This window comes from Plectropomus leopardus, chromosome 9 (genome assembly GCF_026936395.1).
Source record: "Plectropomus leopardus strain MGB_pleo_1.0 chromosome 9, ASM2693639v1, whole genome shotgun sequence".
In the NCBI taxonomy this organism is placed as follows: domain Eukaryota; kingdom Metazoa; phylum Chordata; class Actinopteri; order Perciformes; family Serranidae; genus Plectropomus; species Plectropomus leopardus.
In genome coordinates, this window is record NC_142184.1 from 31,621,150 (window position 1) to 31,634,390 (window position 13,241).

The following is a 13,241-nucleotide window of genomic DNA, read 5'->3' on the forward strand; positions in this document are numbered from 1 at the left end:
CCCAGGACAAGTAAACTCTGTCTTTGAGCAAGTGGAATAGAGGCCGTCTCACCACTAAGAGTTGAATGGGACTGATATGAAAAATCTGATATACTGGACACTACAAAACAGTGATACTCAACTTGTGGCCCGCAGGCCAAATCTGGCCCCTGATAGGGTACCAGGTGGCCACCCCAACCATTTTCTGATTCACATTTACATTTTCTAATTCTAAAATCCTAGAAATTTCCTAAAACCCAAGAAATGTGCTAAAATCCTAGAAATGTCCTAATGTTCTAGAAATCCAGCTTTGCCAATCACAGTGGAGCAGGACAAATGCCAAACGTCACAGAGGACAATAGATGATAACAATTGATCGATGATTGATTAATCTGCCTTTTATTAAATGAAACATTAGAACTGTAATTGATCAGTCGATAGGCTATGTAATGCCATCAAAGTATATGCAACATATTGCTGTGAACTTTTATTGAGGAAAAAACGCATTTGTATTGTTTGAAATAAGACATGTTTTGATGTTCTTCTTCAAATAATGATTTATCAATCATTAATTTGACAAAAGATCGATGAAGGAAAGTGCTTACGATTTACATCCCCACAGAGGACAAATACAAGTGCTTAATAACAACTGGTGTTTTTCAGCTGAAAAAGAAATGCTTTGGTGGCCTGAAGGCTTTCTAAAAGTAGCACCAGCGATCGTTGGACCAGTGAGAATTTGGTCGGACAAGAGCATATCAACCAACTGACCAGAACCTTACAGCCTTTGAAATGTTCCATAAGGAAGAGTATTAGCAGCTTTAAGTTGCTCATTGTTGTAAAAAAACTATTACATATGAAAGTATGTAATCATGAATAATTGTATGATGCATCCATGGTAATTTTTAGGTAGTGCTGGAGGCCTTCGAGTCCTTCACTGTCTGCATGCAGGCATGTGAAGAGGCTCCAGGGTGTCTCACATGCCTGAATTGTACGTTTAGTTCATTCATGGTTACGTTTACGTACTTTCATATGAATAACTTTCTATGACACTCATCAAGAATGTTTTCAGATTTGATGAGAAGCTTTTGAAGGAAACAATGATGCAATTTCTTGGTTTATTAAACTGCAGTGTCAGTTCCTGAGATCGCTAATATCCCTGAGTTTTAGTGAAGTGATTAACGAAACCAGCGTAGTTATCTGCGGTTTGGCTTTTTGGAACAAGCATATCTTGCTGACTGCAGTATTTGGCATTGCACATCATAATTTCCGAAGAAGACTGTCCAGACCTGGAGGAGTTTCTTCAGTGCGTACAAAAATAGACATCCTTTGAATTGTTTGAATTGCTGGTGTGGTTTATGATCTTGATCAAGATGTTTTTACTGCAGCAGTTTTGTGTTCTGAATGAGTCACCAGGACTCGGTTTACGGGAAGGGTTTTCTCTGTAGTCTAACTCTTGAGTTCAGAGTAGTGGTGCTTTTACAGTTTAAAGAAAAGATATGCTATCTCTAAGCTGTTTGCACCTGCAAGGAAAATGCAACACGCTGGTGAGAGAACGTGTCCGGTTCATTTACAGGAATCCTGTTTCGACACCGTGCATTAAGTGCACTCACACCACACCATGTGACTTCCTGCAGTCCAGCATTTTCACACATCAGATGTCCTCTTAATCTTAGCCCGTCCTAGAGCTTCTGCTGGCCACAGTGACCTTCTTAATATAGAGTTCTCCTACAGTTTCTCTTGCACCCATGGGGAGGTCTGGTTATTATGTAACAAGTGTTTACTATGGGATGCAATCGGACCTGAGCTTGTGTGCCCTCAAATGTTTTTTTTCCTGAGGGTGCTGCTGCTAGCTAAACAACTGTCACAGTGGTGGTTATAGACTCGTTTTCCGTGAATAGATTCTGAACTTCATTGTGTTAGAGTTGCTTTCACGACAAGACAAAGACTTTTGCTGCTCTCACAACCACAGCAGCTGATGCATTGCAAACTACCAGCTGCTTTCACCTTTTTTTTCTTTTTTCTTTTTTAAACCTGTGAAAAGAACCTATAAACAGTGGTGCGTCACCTACAAAAAGGATCAATACACTAGAAAATCCTGCTGAGTATATATTATTTCCCTTGTTGCTATTAGTAGTACCTCTTTGTTTAACAATATCATTTAAACCAGATTCCCAAGTGGTCCAGCCAAGGGGTCCAGATTTATTCTTAGTCATTAGTTCAAGGTCCAGAAATCTTGATATATTCAGTGTTATACTTTGTCTTGTTTGCTGTCTCTGTTAAGCAGCTGTCCATTATTCTCTCAATCCAAAGCAAAAAATTTGCACATCAAAATAAAAACTCTTTGCCAAATAATTCACTGTACTTCAAAATAAAGGGTTATTTACAAACTTGGCACAAATCACTTGGTTAGGTCTGGGCGATATGGCTTTAAAATAATATCGCGATAAGACTATATCACATTACACAATATATATCTCAGTATTTTTAAATGTCCTTAAAACTAATGTTAATTACTAAAATACAAAATTATTAAATGAACTGCAGTTACAATAAAGTTAAAGTAGTCATATACTAGAGTTGAATACACTACTGGTATAATAACATTTAATAAAATACAGTTATAACAAATGAAGTTAATTTTTAAAGTATTGTTATACTTGAAGAAATCAAAGCAGGACCCATGGTGCTTGTATTTTGAAGGATCTGATTGGTCTCGGACCGGAGGTGTCTTCTGGTCAACAGTTGGTTGTTGGTGTCGGACAGTTAAACAGATACCGAGGCGCCTTTGACCGTGAGGACTCAGTCACTGTAAGCTGGAAACAAACTAACAGCTCTCCAGTTCATTTATTAATAGTATTTCCAAGCTACAGTAGTGCTCTGTGGTCACAAAATGTGACCAGTCATGCAAAAGCCCTGCAAAAGTCCCTGTGTGTGTGTGTGTGTGTGTGTGTGTGAGTGTGTGAGAGTGAGAGTGTGAGAGAGAGAGAGAGAGAGAGAGAGAGAGTTGGCTTATAAAAATGACGGGACAATTTAAACTCAATGTTCACAATATAGTCATTTAATATATCGCACGTGGAACAAGCCACCATACATTGAGTATATTGGATATATCGTCCACCCCTACTTGTGGTCCTTTTCAGATTGGACCCGCAGCCCACTTTTGGACCACAACCCACCTGTTGGGAACCGCTAATATAAACTAAATGGTTGTAAAATTGGAAGCAGACATCAGGTGGTTGGAGGTGTGATATCAAGCTGTGACTTTGTTCATGCGTTGCATGTGTCAACTGACGTGTGTGTCTCAACAGGATTGTGACTCCATTCAGCAAACTGGTATTTCATGTGTGGAGCCACCAGACCCTGAAGTCAGACGTGTTGCTAGGCATGGCCACGCTGGACGTCAGCGACACGCTCAAGTCGAACGACATGAAAAGTGAGTGTATGAGTGGACAATACACACAAACACAGCTGTTGTACATATTCTTTTTCCTATCCAGCCCCCTCTCTACAATATTGATTTCACTGGTGAGGGGTCACAACAGTATGAGCAAACTCCTCGTCATGTGTGAGCATGTGTGCTTCAAAATACCTTGATTACACTGACATATACACACTCTGGGTTATGTTTAGAGATGTGTAATGAGGGTTATATTGGTCCAAGATGACATTCTTTAAAAACTATTTTATTACTTGCAGTCTGCAATGTAGGGAGATGAGATTTATTTTCAGTGTCCAAAATACATATTTTATGGCTAAAGGCCATCATAAGGCTTCCCTTGTATCATTGTGTATCCCTTTAAGATACATTTTTAATGTGCGTTATCTATAAAAAAGCGTTTTTTTTTTTGTTTTTTTTTTCAGAAATACATTTGTATATTATTTTAAATCCTCCTGGATGATGGTGGGATAGTTAAGAAAGACTAACCAACCCATATTGACTCTTCTCCACTTCAGACGATTGACAGTAATTGCTACTTTAAGGCTAATGCAGTTGTCATTTTCACGGCCAGCGCTCATGTTGTGTCGCACATGCGCCCATGGGCGTGTAGATTTTATATGAGGTGTAGTCAGGCACATTTTGGTCGACTGCTATTTTAAGGCAGCAGAAAGGGATTGCACCATAAGAGTGCAGTTTTTTTTCCTGAAAATTAAAGGGCACATTATTTCGATAGTAAGATGTGCCTGTATGCTTGTATACACACACAGGTCTGCACAGATGGATTGTGGGTGGATGAAATAATACATTGTTAATGAGGAACATAATTACATTTTTTAAAATGTGAACATAGCTGTGACATTACCGCTCCTAATAATTTACTCTCAACAGGAAACGACTTAATTCTCCAGTCTAACATGTGTATAGCAATACGCCGGATAAAGGTGCATTTGGCTTTTAAGGGCAATGTGAGATGACACTGTGATTGTTTGAAATCTTGTTACACTCAAAACACACCTATGATTAATTAAGGGACCAAATACAACCCCTTAGTCCCTTGCATCTGACTTTGTCTCCAGATTATGCTCTGTTTAAATAGCAAAGTGGCAATGCGCCATGCACTTCAGACTGTGTATTACAGGTTGTTTAAATATAAGACCCATGGATTCATGCCAGGTCGTAAAAATGCCATCATGAAATGATACGGGTAGATCAGTGCTCAGAGCTGGAGGGCCATGTGAAACTGTACAATGCTAATCTAAACGTTGTTTTTTTTCCCATATTTTTTTGGGAAATTCTTTGTCTAATATGAGCTTTATTTTGTATATGGAGTCTGAGAAATGGCGACATACATTTTTTAATGTATGTCGCCATTTCACATCTTGGATGGCAAACAGTACATGTTTTGGTGTGTCTCATAGTGTAGTGATGTTTCTATGGCTATTGATGATATTTGAGTGTGTGAAGGTAGAGCTTTTGTCTGTTCAGTACTTGTGACAATTACTGCCAGCTACCTGGTTCTTTTTCCATTTATTTCACACTGCTGTTACAGCTGCCAGAAATGTCAAATACATCAATCTTTCGCAGCACACCAGAGGTTTTGGCAGAGATTCATCTGGTGTGGTAAAGATTGGTGACAAAATGTAGAAATTAAAATGATTTGTTTTAAGGAAACTGTTTCCAGCTGTCAAATACAGAAATTGTTTCAAAGCTTTTACAGATGTCACTTATCTAACTTTTTCAGAGTAAAAAATAAATCAATCGGGCACTCTACTTCACATTTCTAAGAGGCTGCTGTTCTTTGTCATCCCCCTTTGCCCTGGTAGATTTTTGGGCTGTTATTTCTTTGTTTTTTTTCTCATAAAGGCTCCATTCAGTCCCCTGCCTGGTCATTTTTTATGCATGGAGTCTGTCCAGCAGTGAACTGTGGACACAAATCACATGTCAAATAGCTGATTGATGATTAATGTCAGAGCAAGAAAATATACACTGATCCATATAAGGGTCATTTTAAATCATTTGTAGATTTAAACATTTTTTTAAACAAATGAGCCCTTAATTATCTGAGAAAGAAGAACATTCAGCCTGAACAGTCTTGTCACGTTACTCTATTTTATTTACAAAATTGATTGCAAATTTAAACTACACTTAGCCAAGTTAAAATGTCCAGTTATTCTCTGTGCTGTCATTGAAAACATACAATAAATTTGGTGTTATCTTTGATCCCCAAGTTGCCATGGTGTGATGTTTAAAGGTACCTGGTATCTTTTGAAGTAATTCCACATCTATTTTTCTAATTTACATTTTTATTGGAATCAAAATTGGTGCACATCATACAGCAAGCCATCATTTTTTTCTGTTTTTAACATCAAAGTGGGAAAGAGAAATAATGATATAAAAAAATTAGAAGCATATGTTGCAAAATCATTCATACAGGCAACATTTACACCAGTAATATTTTTTTCTGAGGATATGAAACAAACAAAAAACTAAAGATAGAAAAAAGCAAAAAACAACAAACAAACAAACCAAAAAGAGCAATAAAAAACTAAAGAAATAAATAAAATCTGTTCCCCATCTTTTTTTGAACTACCACTGTACATAGCTAGTTTGACTTTAATTACGTTTGAGGGCATAATGCATTTTGTCACAGATTGGCTCAATGTATGTATGCCTGCATTAATAGCAGGTAATATATTTCATTTGTCGTTGTCGTACTCTGACCATCTAATACTTTTGTGGTCTCAATGCAGTCTCTGAGGTGGTGCAGACCTTACAGCTGTGTGCAGACAGAGACCAGTCAGATGTGGTGGGAGACCTGTCCGTCTGCCTGGACGGCATGACTGTCGACCCCGAGATGTTTGCTAAGGCAGAGGCCGACCATCACAGTGAGTCACACAAGTGCCACAAGTTTTCATCAAAAGCCTGTACAGATACTTTTAGGTGTAGACATATTTTTCATGTAAGAAATATAGTTATTCCACTGCATTTGTCAAGTTAACAAAGGCCAAGAAAACATGTAGTAAGCAGTGTCCAGTCTTAGTCGCTTGAATTTCAATCAGGTGGAATAATTAAGCAAAACATTCGTCTTAATATCAACAGGGTTTAGTACTGTTACGTTAAATGCAAATTTTCTTTGTTTGTTTGACCAGTTTTGTTGTGTGTGAAAAGGAACTCCTAATTTTGCTTTATTTTTGTTTTTTCTTCAGGTACATCAAATGGAGAAACACAACCTAATGAGGATCATGTCATAAGGTACAGTAACTATTCCCATCTTCAGACCAGATAAACTAATGTCACATTTTTTTTTAGTAGCTGTTGATGGAGGAATTATGTTTTCGGGTTGTCTGTCCCATTCTTGTGTACGCATATCTCAAGAACGCTTTGAAGGAATTTATTCAGCATTTGGCAAAGTTGTCCACTTGGCTCTATGATGAACGGATTAGATTTTAGTGGTAATAGGTCAAAGTCGCTGTGACCTCATTCTTGTGAATGCGATATCTCAAGAAGGCCTTTGAGGGAGTTTCCTCAAACACATACATCTACTTGGATTCAACAACGAACTGATTCAAATTTGGCTGTGAAATGTCACTGTGTATCCTCACAAAAAATGTTTTTGGCCACAACTTAAGAATTCATATGCTAATAAAGACCAAATTTCACACAAATTTCTTTGAGGATATAATGAGCAAGTGATGACATTTTATATCCAAAAGGTCAAAGGTCAATTCCAATGTGACATCACATTGGAGTGTTCTTGAAAAACACTTTTCAGGCTGTTTTTCAATGTCATATCTCAGGAACAGAAGGGAGACATTTGATCAGATACTGAACTCGTGGCACTAATCTTGGGTGCACACCCTGAAACTGTGCTGATTGTAGAGGTCTGCTGTGCTGTTGTTGAGTGATACAACTGTAAGGTGGTAATTCTTTTTTTTTCTGCTTTATTTATCTCTGTGTGCCCTCCATCCTCGCAGGCGGAGTCGAGACAGCTCGCCAGCTTTGGACAGTGTAGATCACAAGTCTTCTCCCAGTGGCCGGAGGTCAGTGAACAGCACAGGGTCTCCCTCAGTGTCATCAGGGATCTCAAGGCCTCTCCGACCTCCCAGGCCCTCCAGACCTCCTCCTCCAACTCCGCGCAGACCCACCTCTTCACCAGGTCAGACATTTACTGAAGGAAGCTCCCACTCTGATCTACTTCAGACACTTATTAACTAAGAATGGGGTGGAAACTGAGGTCATGTTCTCCTCTTTCTACACTGACTGTGCACTCTGACTGTCACATTGCAAACACAAATCAAACATTTACCCTAAGGCGAAAGTGTGTCATACTAACACTGGACACACTCTGAAAAGCATTTTTTGTACAACCAGTTCACTTTGAGCCATATTTACACAAGGTAATGCTGAGGAGCAACACAAAATATTAGGGTCGAAATGTTTTATTTTGTCTGAAAAGGTCAAAAATCTGTATTTGATTACATCCACTAGTGTTCCTTCACCAATTAAAGCTGCAAAGCCAGTCAGCCTTGTCAACAGAAATGTTTTTGTATGTCGTACTTATGGGGTTTTTTTTATCTATAATTGCTGTCTTAGTCTGAGGTTCTGTAATTTATTTCCCTGATACCTTCCTCAGCATCTTCCAGCAATGGATCTGCACCAGCGGATGGCAGTGATGGTCAATCAGGCTCTGATACACCGGTACGAACACCAGCCTCAGGACCTTCATCAGCCCGAGAATCAAGTCCATCAGCAGGCTCGGAAAGGAACTCCACGCCAACCCCAGGCTCTGGAGCTCCAGCAACCAGACAGCCAACCAGCAGCATCACACCTGTGGTCACTCCAAGGGTCCCTGCTGTCAGCACTGGGCCGTTACCTCCTGGGTGAGCTCGCTTTTTTTGTAATTCTTACAGAAGAACCCAGAGAGGTTATTCATTAAAGTATAATCACACAATATGTATATATCTTTTCAAAACGAACGTCACTTGTGCCAGTTTATTGTGTCATTAACATGAAATTGTGACCGGTATTATCAAATCCCCCAATGTCATGCTAAGCAGGATCACTATAATAGTGCCGTAGCTAGACAGCTAATTATATATTTTGCTGCATCATCTAATGAATTGAGACAAAGAAACAGAACAAAGACAGTAGTGCAAACTGCAAAAACACAAACTTCATCAACAGAAAGCTGAATAAGAAAAAAATTGATTAATTACGCAGAAGAGGATTAGTGAGTTACAAAGAAACTGGGTCATCTTTTAGCAGAAAGCAGAGTGTACCAACCCCCCCACCCCCTTATTAAAGGGGTACAGAAGCAAAAGTATGTATGCACTTCCAATCCAAACTTGAAGCAGGTGCTGGACCAAATGTGTGAAAAGTAAAAAGGGAAAAAATAGCTCACACACATTAGGGATCCTACATAATGCACCAAAATGGCATTTCAAGCTCGAAATGTCATTTTGGTCACTTTGGTGCATAAAGTAGGTGATAACTGGATCCCTACTGTGTGCAAGACATTTTTTTTTTGCCTTTTTACATATACTAAGGGAGACCTGTGTATTTTGTAACTTATATGTGGTGTTACAACTAAAAATGTTCGTATTAAATCTTGCCAAAGTTTCAAATAATGAGGTAACATATGTAACAAAAAACCTCCAGCTTCAGACCACTCTGAACACTCCATCTTTAACATTTTTATCTACTCTGATTACAGTATGACATCATAGTGTGTCGGATTTCTGTATAAGGTGTCAGGTGCGCTAGTGTCAGGGAAAAATGTTTACTTTGTTGACAAATTTGTACATTTCTCTCCAATTTGGGATCATATTTGTGCGGGAACATGTCTGATTGGGTTAAAAAGCTTTTAGTGGTGATTTTCCATGGTAGAAAATACCTCTATTCTCTGTTACAGTTGCTACTTGCTTACATCAGGGAAACATGTAAATTTGGTTGAGAGAGTTGTAAATTACTCCCCATTTTGGGATCATATTCCTGCAGAAACATGTCCATTTGTGTAGAAGTTTTTATTGATGATTTTAGTTACCGTCATTCCCCTGCTGCAATGACAGTGCAGAGACCTGGAGATGTGGAAGACCCCAAAACTGCTGATCAATCAGAGTAGATCAGAACGGGGACTTAAAGAGGAAGGCACCAAAACAGAGTGTTTAGATAGTAGGTGAATACAGGTGTTCAGCACAGACAAAAATCAAGGAAAATTAAGTTTTTTTTTACCATTAAAGCAGGTAAACATGTTCTAGTTGAAACCTCAAATACAAGTATGAACCTGAAAATGAGCATAAAAGGTCCCCTTTAATTCCTACAGCTATGTATTGTTAATGCGAGTGTGTGCACGTTGAGAGCACAAGGATGGTGGGTTTGGTTTTGATATCACATCAAACTTTCAATGAAACCCATTAGAATATATCTTTAAAAAAAAACAACCCACAAACCATCTTTGGGAGCAGGGAACAAGTGACTAATATGAGAGTAGAGAAATCTTTTCACACTTAGAGCAGATCATTATTAAAATTGAAGAATAACACTTTTTTTCTGTAGAAAACAACACAGATGTGTCTGAACATTAAACATTACTGTGGTTGTGATTAACCCATTCTTGTTATAATTGTTTTTTGTTGTCTCTTTTTAGGTTTCATTTGCACAAATTCCTTAAATACGCATTTGAGATGTTTTATTGTTGTCATTGTGACATCGTGACATTTACAGGCTATTTGCTGCTTTTGTAATAGGATGGCTGCAGCCGTGCACCGTTATCTAATGTCCTCACTTTTTTTTCTTTTTTTTTCTATCTAGGTGGGAGCAGAGGGTGGATCAGAGCGGCAGGTTGTATTATGTCGATCACGTGGAAAAGAGAACAACGTGGGAACGCCCTGAACCACTGCCCCCTGGGTAAAAAGTCCTTCCCTTTTGATCTTTCCTTTCTTCAACACAGAGAGTGTTTTCGTTTAAAGTTCATCAGTTTCTATTTATAGGATAGGATCTATTTGTAGATGGGTTTCTTCATCTTTAAGGATATGGTTACTAGATACTGGCTCATGCCCTGTTTTAAAATCCTGATTATGTAATTTACATGTATTAATTACAGAAGCTGTTGTCCACTTTTCCCATGTCCACCAACTTTGACATTGTCTCCCTTAACATTTTAGCTCATATATTCTTCCTCTTTTTTAGACCGTATTGGCATGCTTAGTTAAAAGATTAATTTGTAAAAAAGATGTATGTATGTATGATCACTGAAATTAAATACTGCATTAAGACTGATTTTTTTTTAGGCAGTCTACTTTTGTTTCCAGCGCTTTTAAAAACTGATTTTTACAATACAAAGTGCTTTAACAAACAAAGTAAAGGCAGCAATTTAGGAAACATTAAAATAAACATCAACCAACATGCCAAACAGAGAAAGGTCTAGAAAAGTCAAACAAAAAGCCAGAAACAAAATGCAAATACAAAAGGTCAACAAGAATAAAACAAATAAAAGGAGTAAAAGTGATGAAACAAGCAGATCTCAAACGGCAGGTGAAGTACCAAATGAATAAAGTTTTGCAAAATGTAAGAATAAAAGACAATACAAATAATATAAGAAGAGGACATCACATCACTGGGGTCAAAGCAAAGATAGGAAGTTAAAAACAGATGAAGAAGAGATTAACAAGTAAATAAATTAAAACATGAAAAGATGGTAAGAACAGGACATTAGAAGGATAAGGGAAGGGTAAATAGAGTAAGAGCAGCAAAATGAACAGAGGGAACACGGATAAAAAATGAAAAAATAAATAAATAAAGGTGACGTCTCATAAAAGCAATTATGTAAAAGTGTGTTTTAACTAGCAATTTTAAGATGTCACTGATTCTTCAAGCCTAATCGACTCCAGCAGGTCGTTCCAAATTCGATGGGCCCTGATTGCTCACAAGTCAGCAATTCAGAAATGTAATTTGGGGCAAGACCCATTCATGCTTTAAAAGTGCTTGTAATCACTTTCTCTCTTTTCCGACTGTCTTCCCTTGTTTCATTCGTCATCAGCTGGGAGCGTCGTGTCGACCAGATGGGGCGGGTCTACTTCGTCGATCACATCACGAGAACCACCACCTGGCAACGCCCCACAGTGGAGACGGTGCGTAACTACGAGCAGTGGCAACACCAGCGCAACCAGCTGCAGGGCGCCATGCAGCAGTTCAACCAGAGGTTCATATTCGGGGTGAGACCTCCTCTTACTTCTGTGGTGATGTGGGCTTTAGCTCACTGGAATATGATGACTATTATTGAAAAGCACCTTGTGGTTGTGCTGCGATGTAAAAGAGGTGTGTCAGGTCCATGAGTTCAGGAGATTGAGTGTTTTAAAAAGTATTTTGCAGAGAATGAGTTTGCAAGTTTGAAATATTCAACTAATGCTGATACTTAGATACATTTAGTGTTATCACTGCTCACTGTAACCCAGTAATGGTTTATTCAAGTTTATTGTTCAGTTTACCTATTTATGCAGTCTGCAACAACGTGTAAATGTTTGTGGCATTTCTGTTAATGACAAACACTACTGACTACTGAGTGAACTCCTGTTGTTTTTTTTTCCCACAAAACACTGCAGTTGTCCTTAAGTGGCTTTTTGATTCTTATAAGTGATTCTGATTCTCTGCTGTGTAGCTACAGGACCAGGTCTCAGCCACTCAGAATAAGGAGTTTGATCCTCTTGGGCCTCTGCCACATGGATGGGGTAAGCTCTTTAAGGCTTTTCAATTTAAATTCACAGGCTTCAGACATCATTTAAACAATGACAATCAACACTGTTTATTTCACAGCTGAGACTTTGATTTTATGCCAGTGTACCAATGTGTGCCAAAGTGCTCCACATTACCCTTTCTTTTGAGAACTTAATCAGAAATGTTGTTTTAAGATAAGTAGATTTAGATTTATTAAGTTTAAATGCCTAATTTAGTCAGAATTGTCGCTAAAGTGTTTTAGACATGTTAGCCCATTTAAGCAAACGCTTTGACCTGGGATCCAACACATTTCCATGGAAACAATCAAAACACTTTGTAGTTTTTACTTTTCTCAACCAACTACAGCGAGCTCGTTGTTTTCCATTGTTTAAATATCTCTTCCCATTTCTACTGTGTGATTGTAAGGGTACCTTCACTTTTCCTATCTTGTTTTTGCCTAAAGATGTTAAAGGCCCATGTAGAAACTTTGTATTTTCATACAGAACATAGGCCTGGAGGATATGGAGAAAATCAAATATCACTATATTTTTGACCAAATACCTTGATATCAACATGGTGTGATATTGTAGGGTTGACTATTTGTGCTTCACAAAATATTTACACAATGATATTTTTGATAAATCATCATCAGTAACGTGGATATAATGTCTAAGTGGGGAAAAAGGCATTTAATAAAAGAGCTAGAAAAGTCTGATAAGTTCAGAAAATTACGTCATTTTACTGTAAGAAAGCCTTTAAAACCAGGGAATAAATAATACATACCACGTTCCAGTATCTAAATTCTAAGATGTTATTCAATCTCAATTCACAATATTAGTTTAATAGCGATATATTGCCCAGCCCTAACAGAATGGGGATGATTTTGTATAGAGGCCTAACTACATAAATAATGCTACTGCAGGTGGCCTAGGGAAAATTATAGAATTTCTCCAAACCTCCAAAGTTACACAAATTAAGAAGTCAAAAGAAGGTTTAAAGTTGGCAAGTGGCCACCCTAAGGGCCTGTATCCACATAGCATTTTTTTTTCAGTGTAAAAGCAGTGGCAGGTCACTGGGGAGTGCTTCATTCCAACACTTTTTAAAAACACTT

General features: G+C 38.1%; 1 protein-coding gene across 1 annotated transcript in view; it reads left to right on the forward strand.

Moving 5' to 3' along the window:
- itchb (itchy E3 ubiquitin protein ligase b) overlaps nucleotides 1-13,241 on the forward strand; it is a 32,347-nt gene that overhangs the window by 6,000 nt on the left and 13,106 nt on the right. Inside the window, exons 4-11 of the mRNA XM_042491876.2 lie at nucleotides 3,288-3,412; nucleotides 6,169-6,303; nucleotides 6,625-6,670; nucleotides 7,393-7,574; nucleotides 8,052-8,298; nucleotides 10,229-10,324; nucleotides 11,457-11,631; nucleotides 12,075-12,144. Coding sequence (XP_042347810.2) covers nucleotides 3,288-3,412; nucleotides 6,169-6,303; nucleotides 6,625-6,670; nucleotides 7,393-7,574; nucleotides 8,052-8,298; nucleotides 10,229-10,324; nucleotides 11,457-11,631; nucleotides 12,075-12,144 — 1,076 coding nt within the window. The remainder of the gene's footprint in view (nucleotides 1-3,287; nucleotides 3,413-6,168; nucleotides 6,304-6,624; nucleotides 6,671-7,392; nucleotides 7,575-8,051; nucleotides 8,299-10,228; nucleotides 10,325-11,456; nucleotides 11,632-12,074; nucleotides 12,145-13,241) is intronic.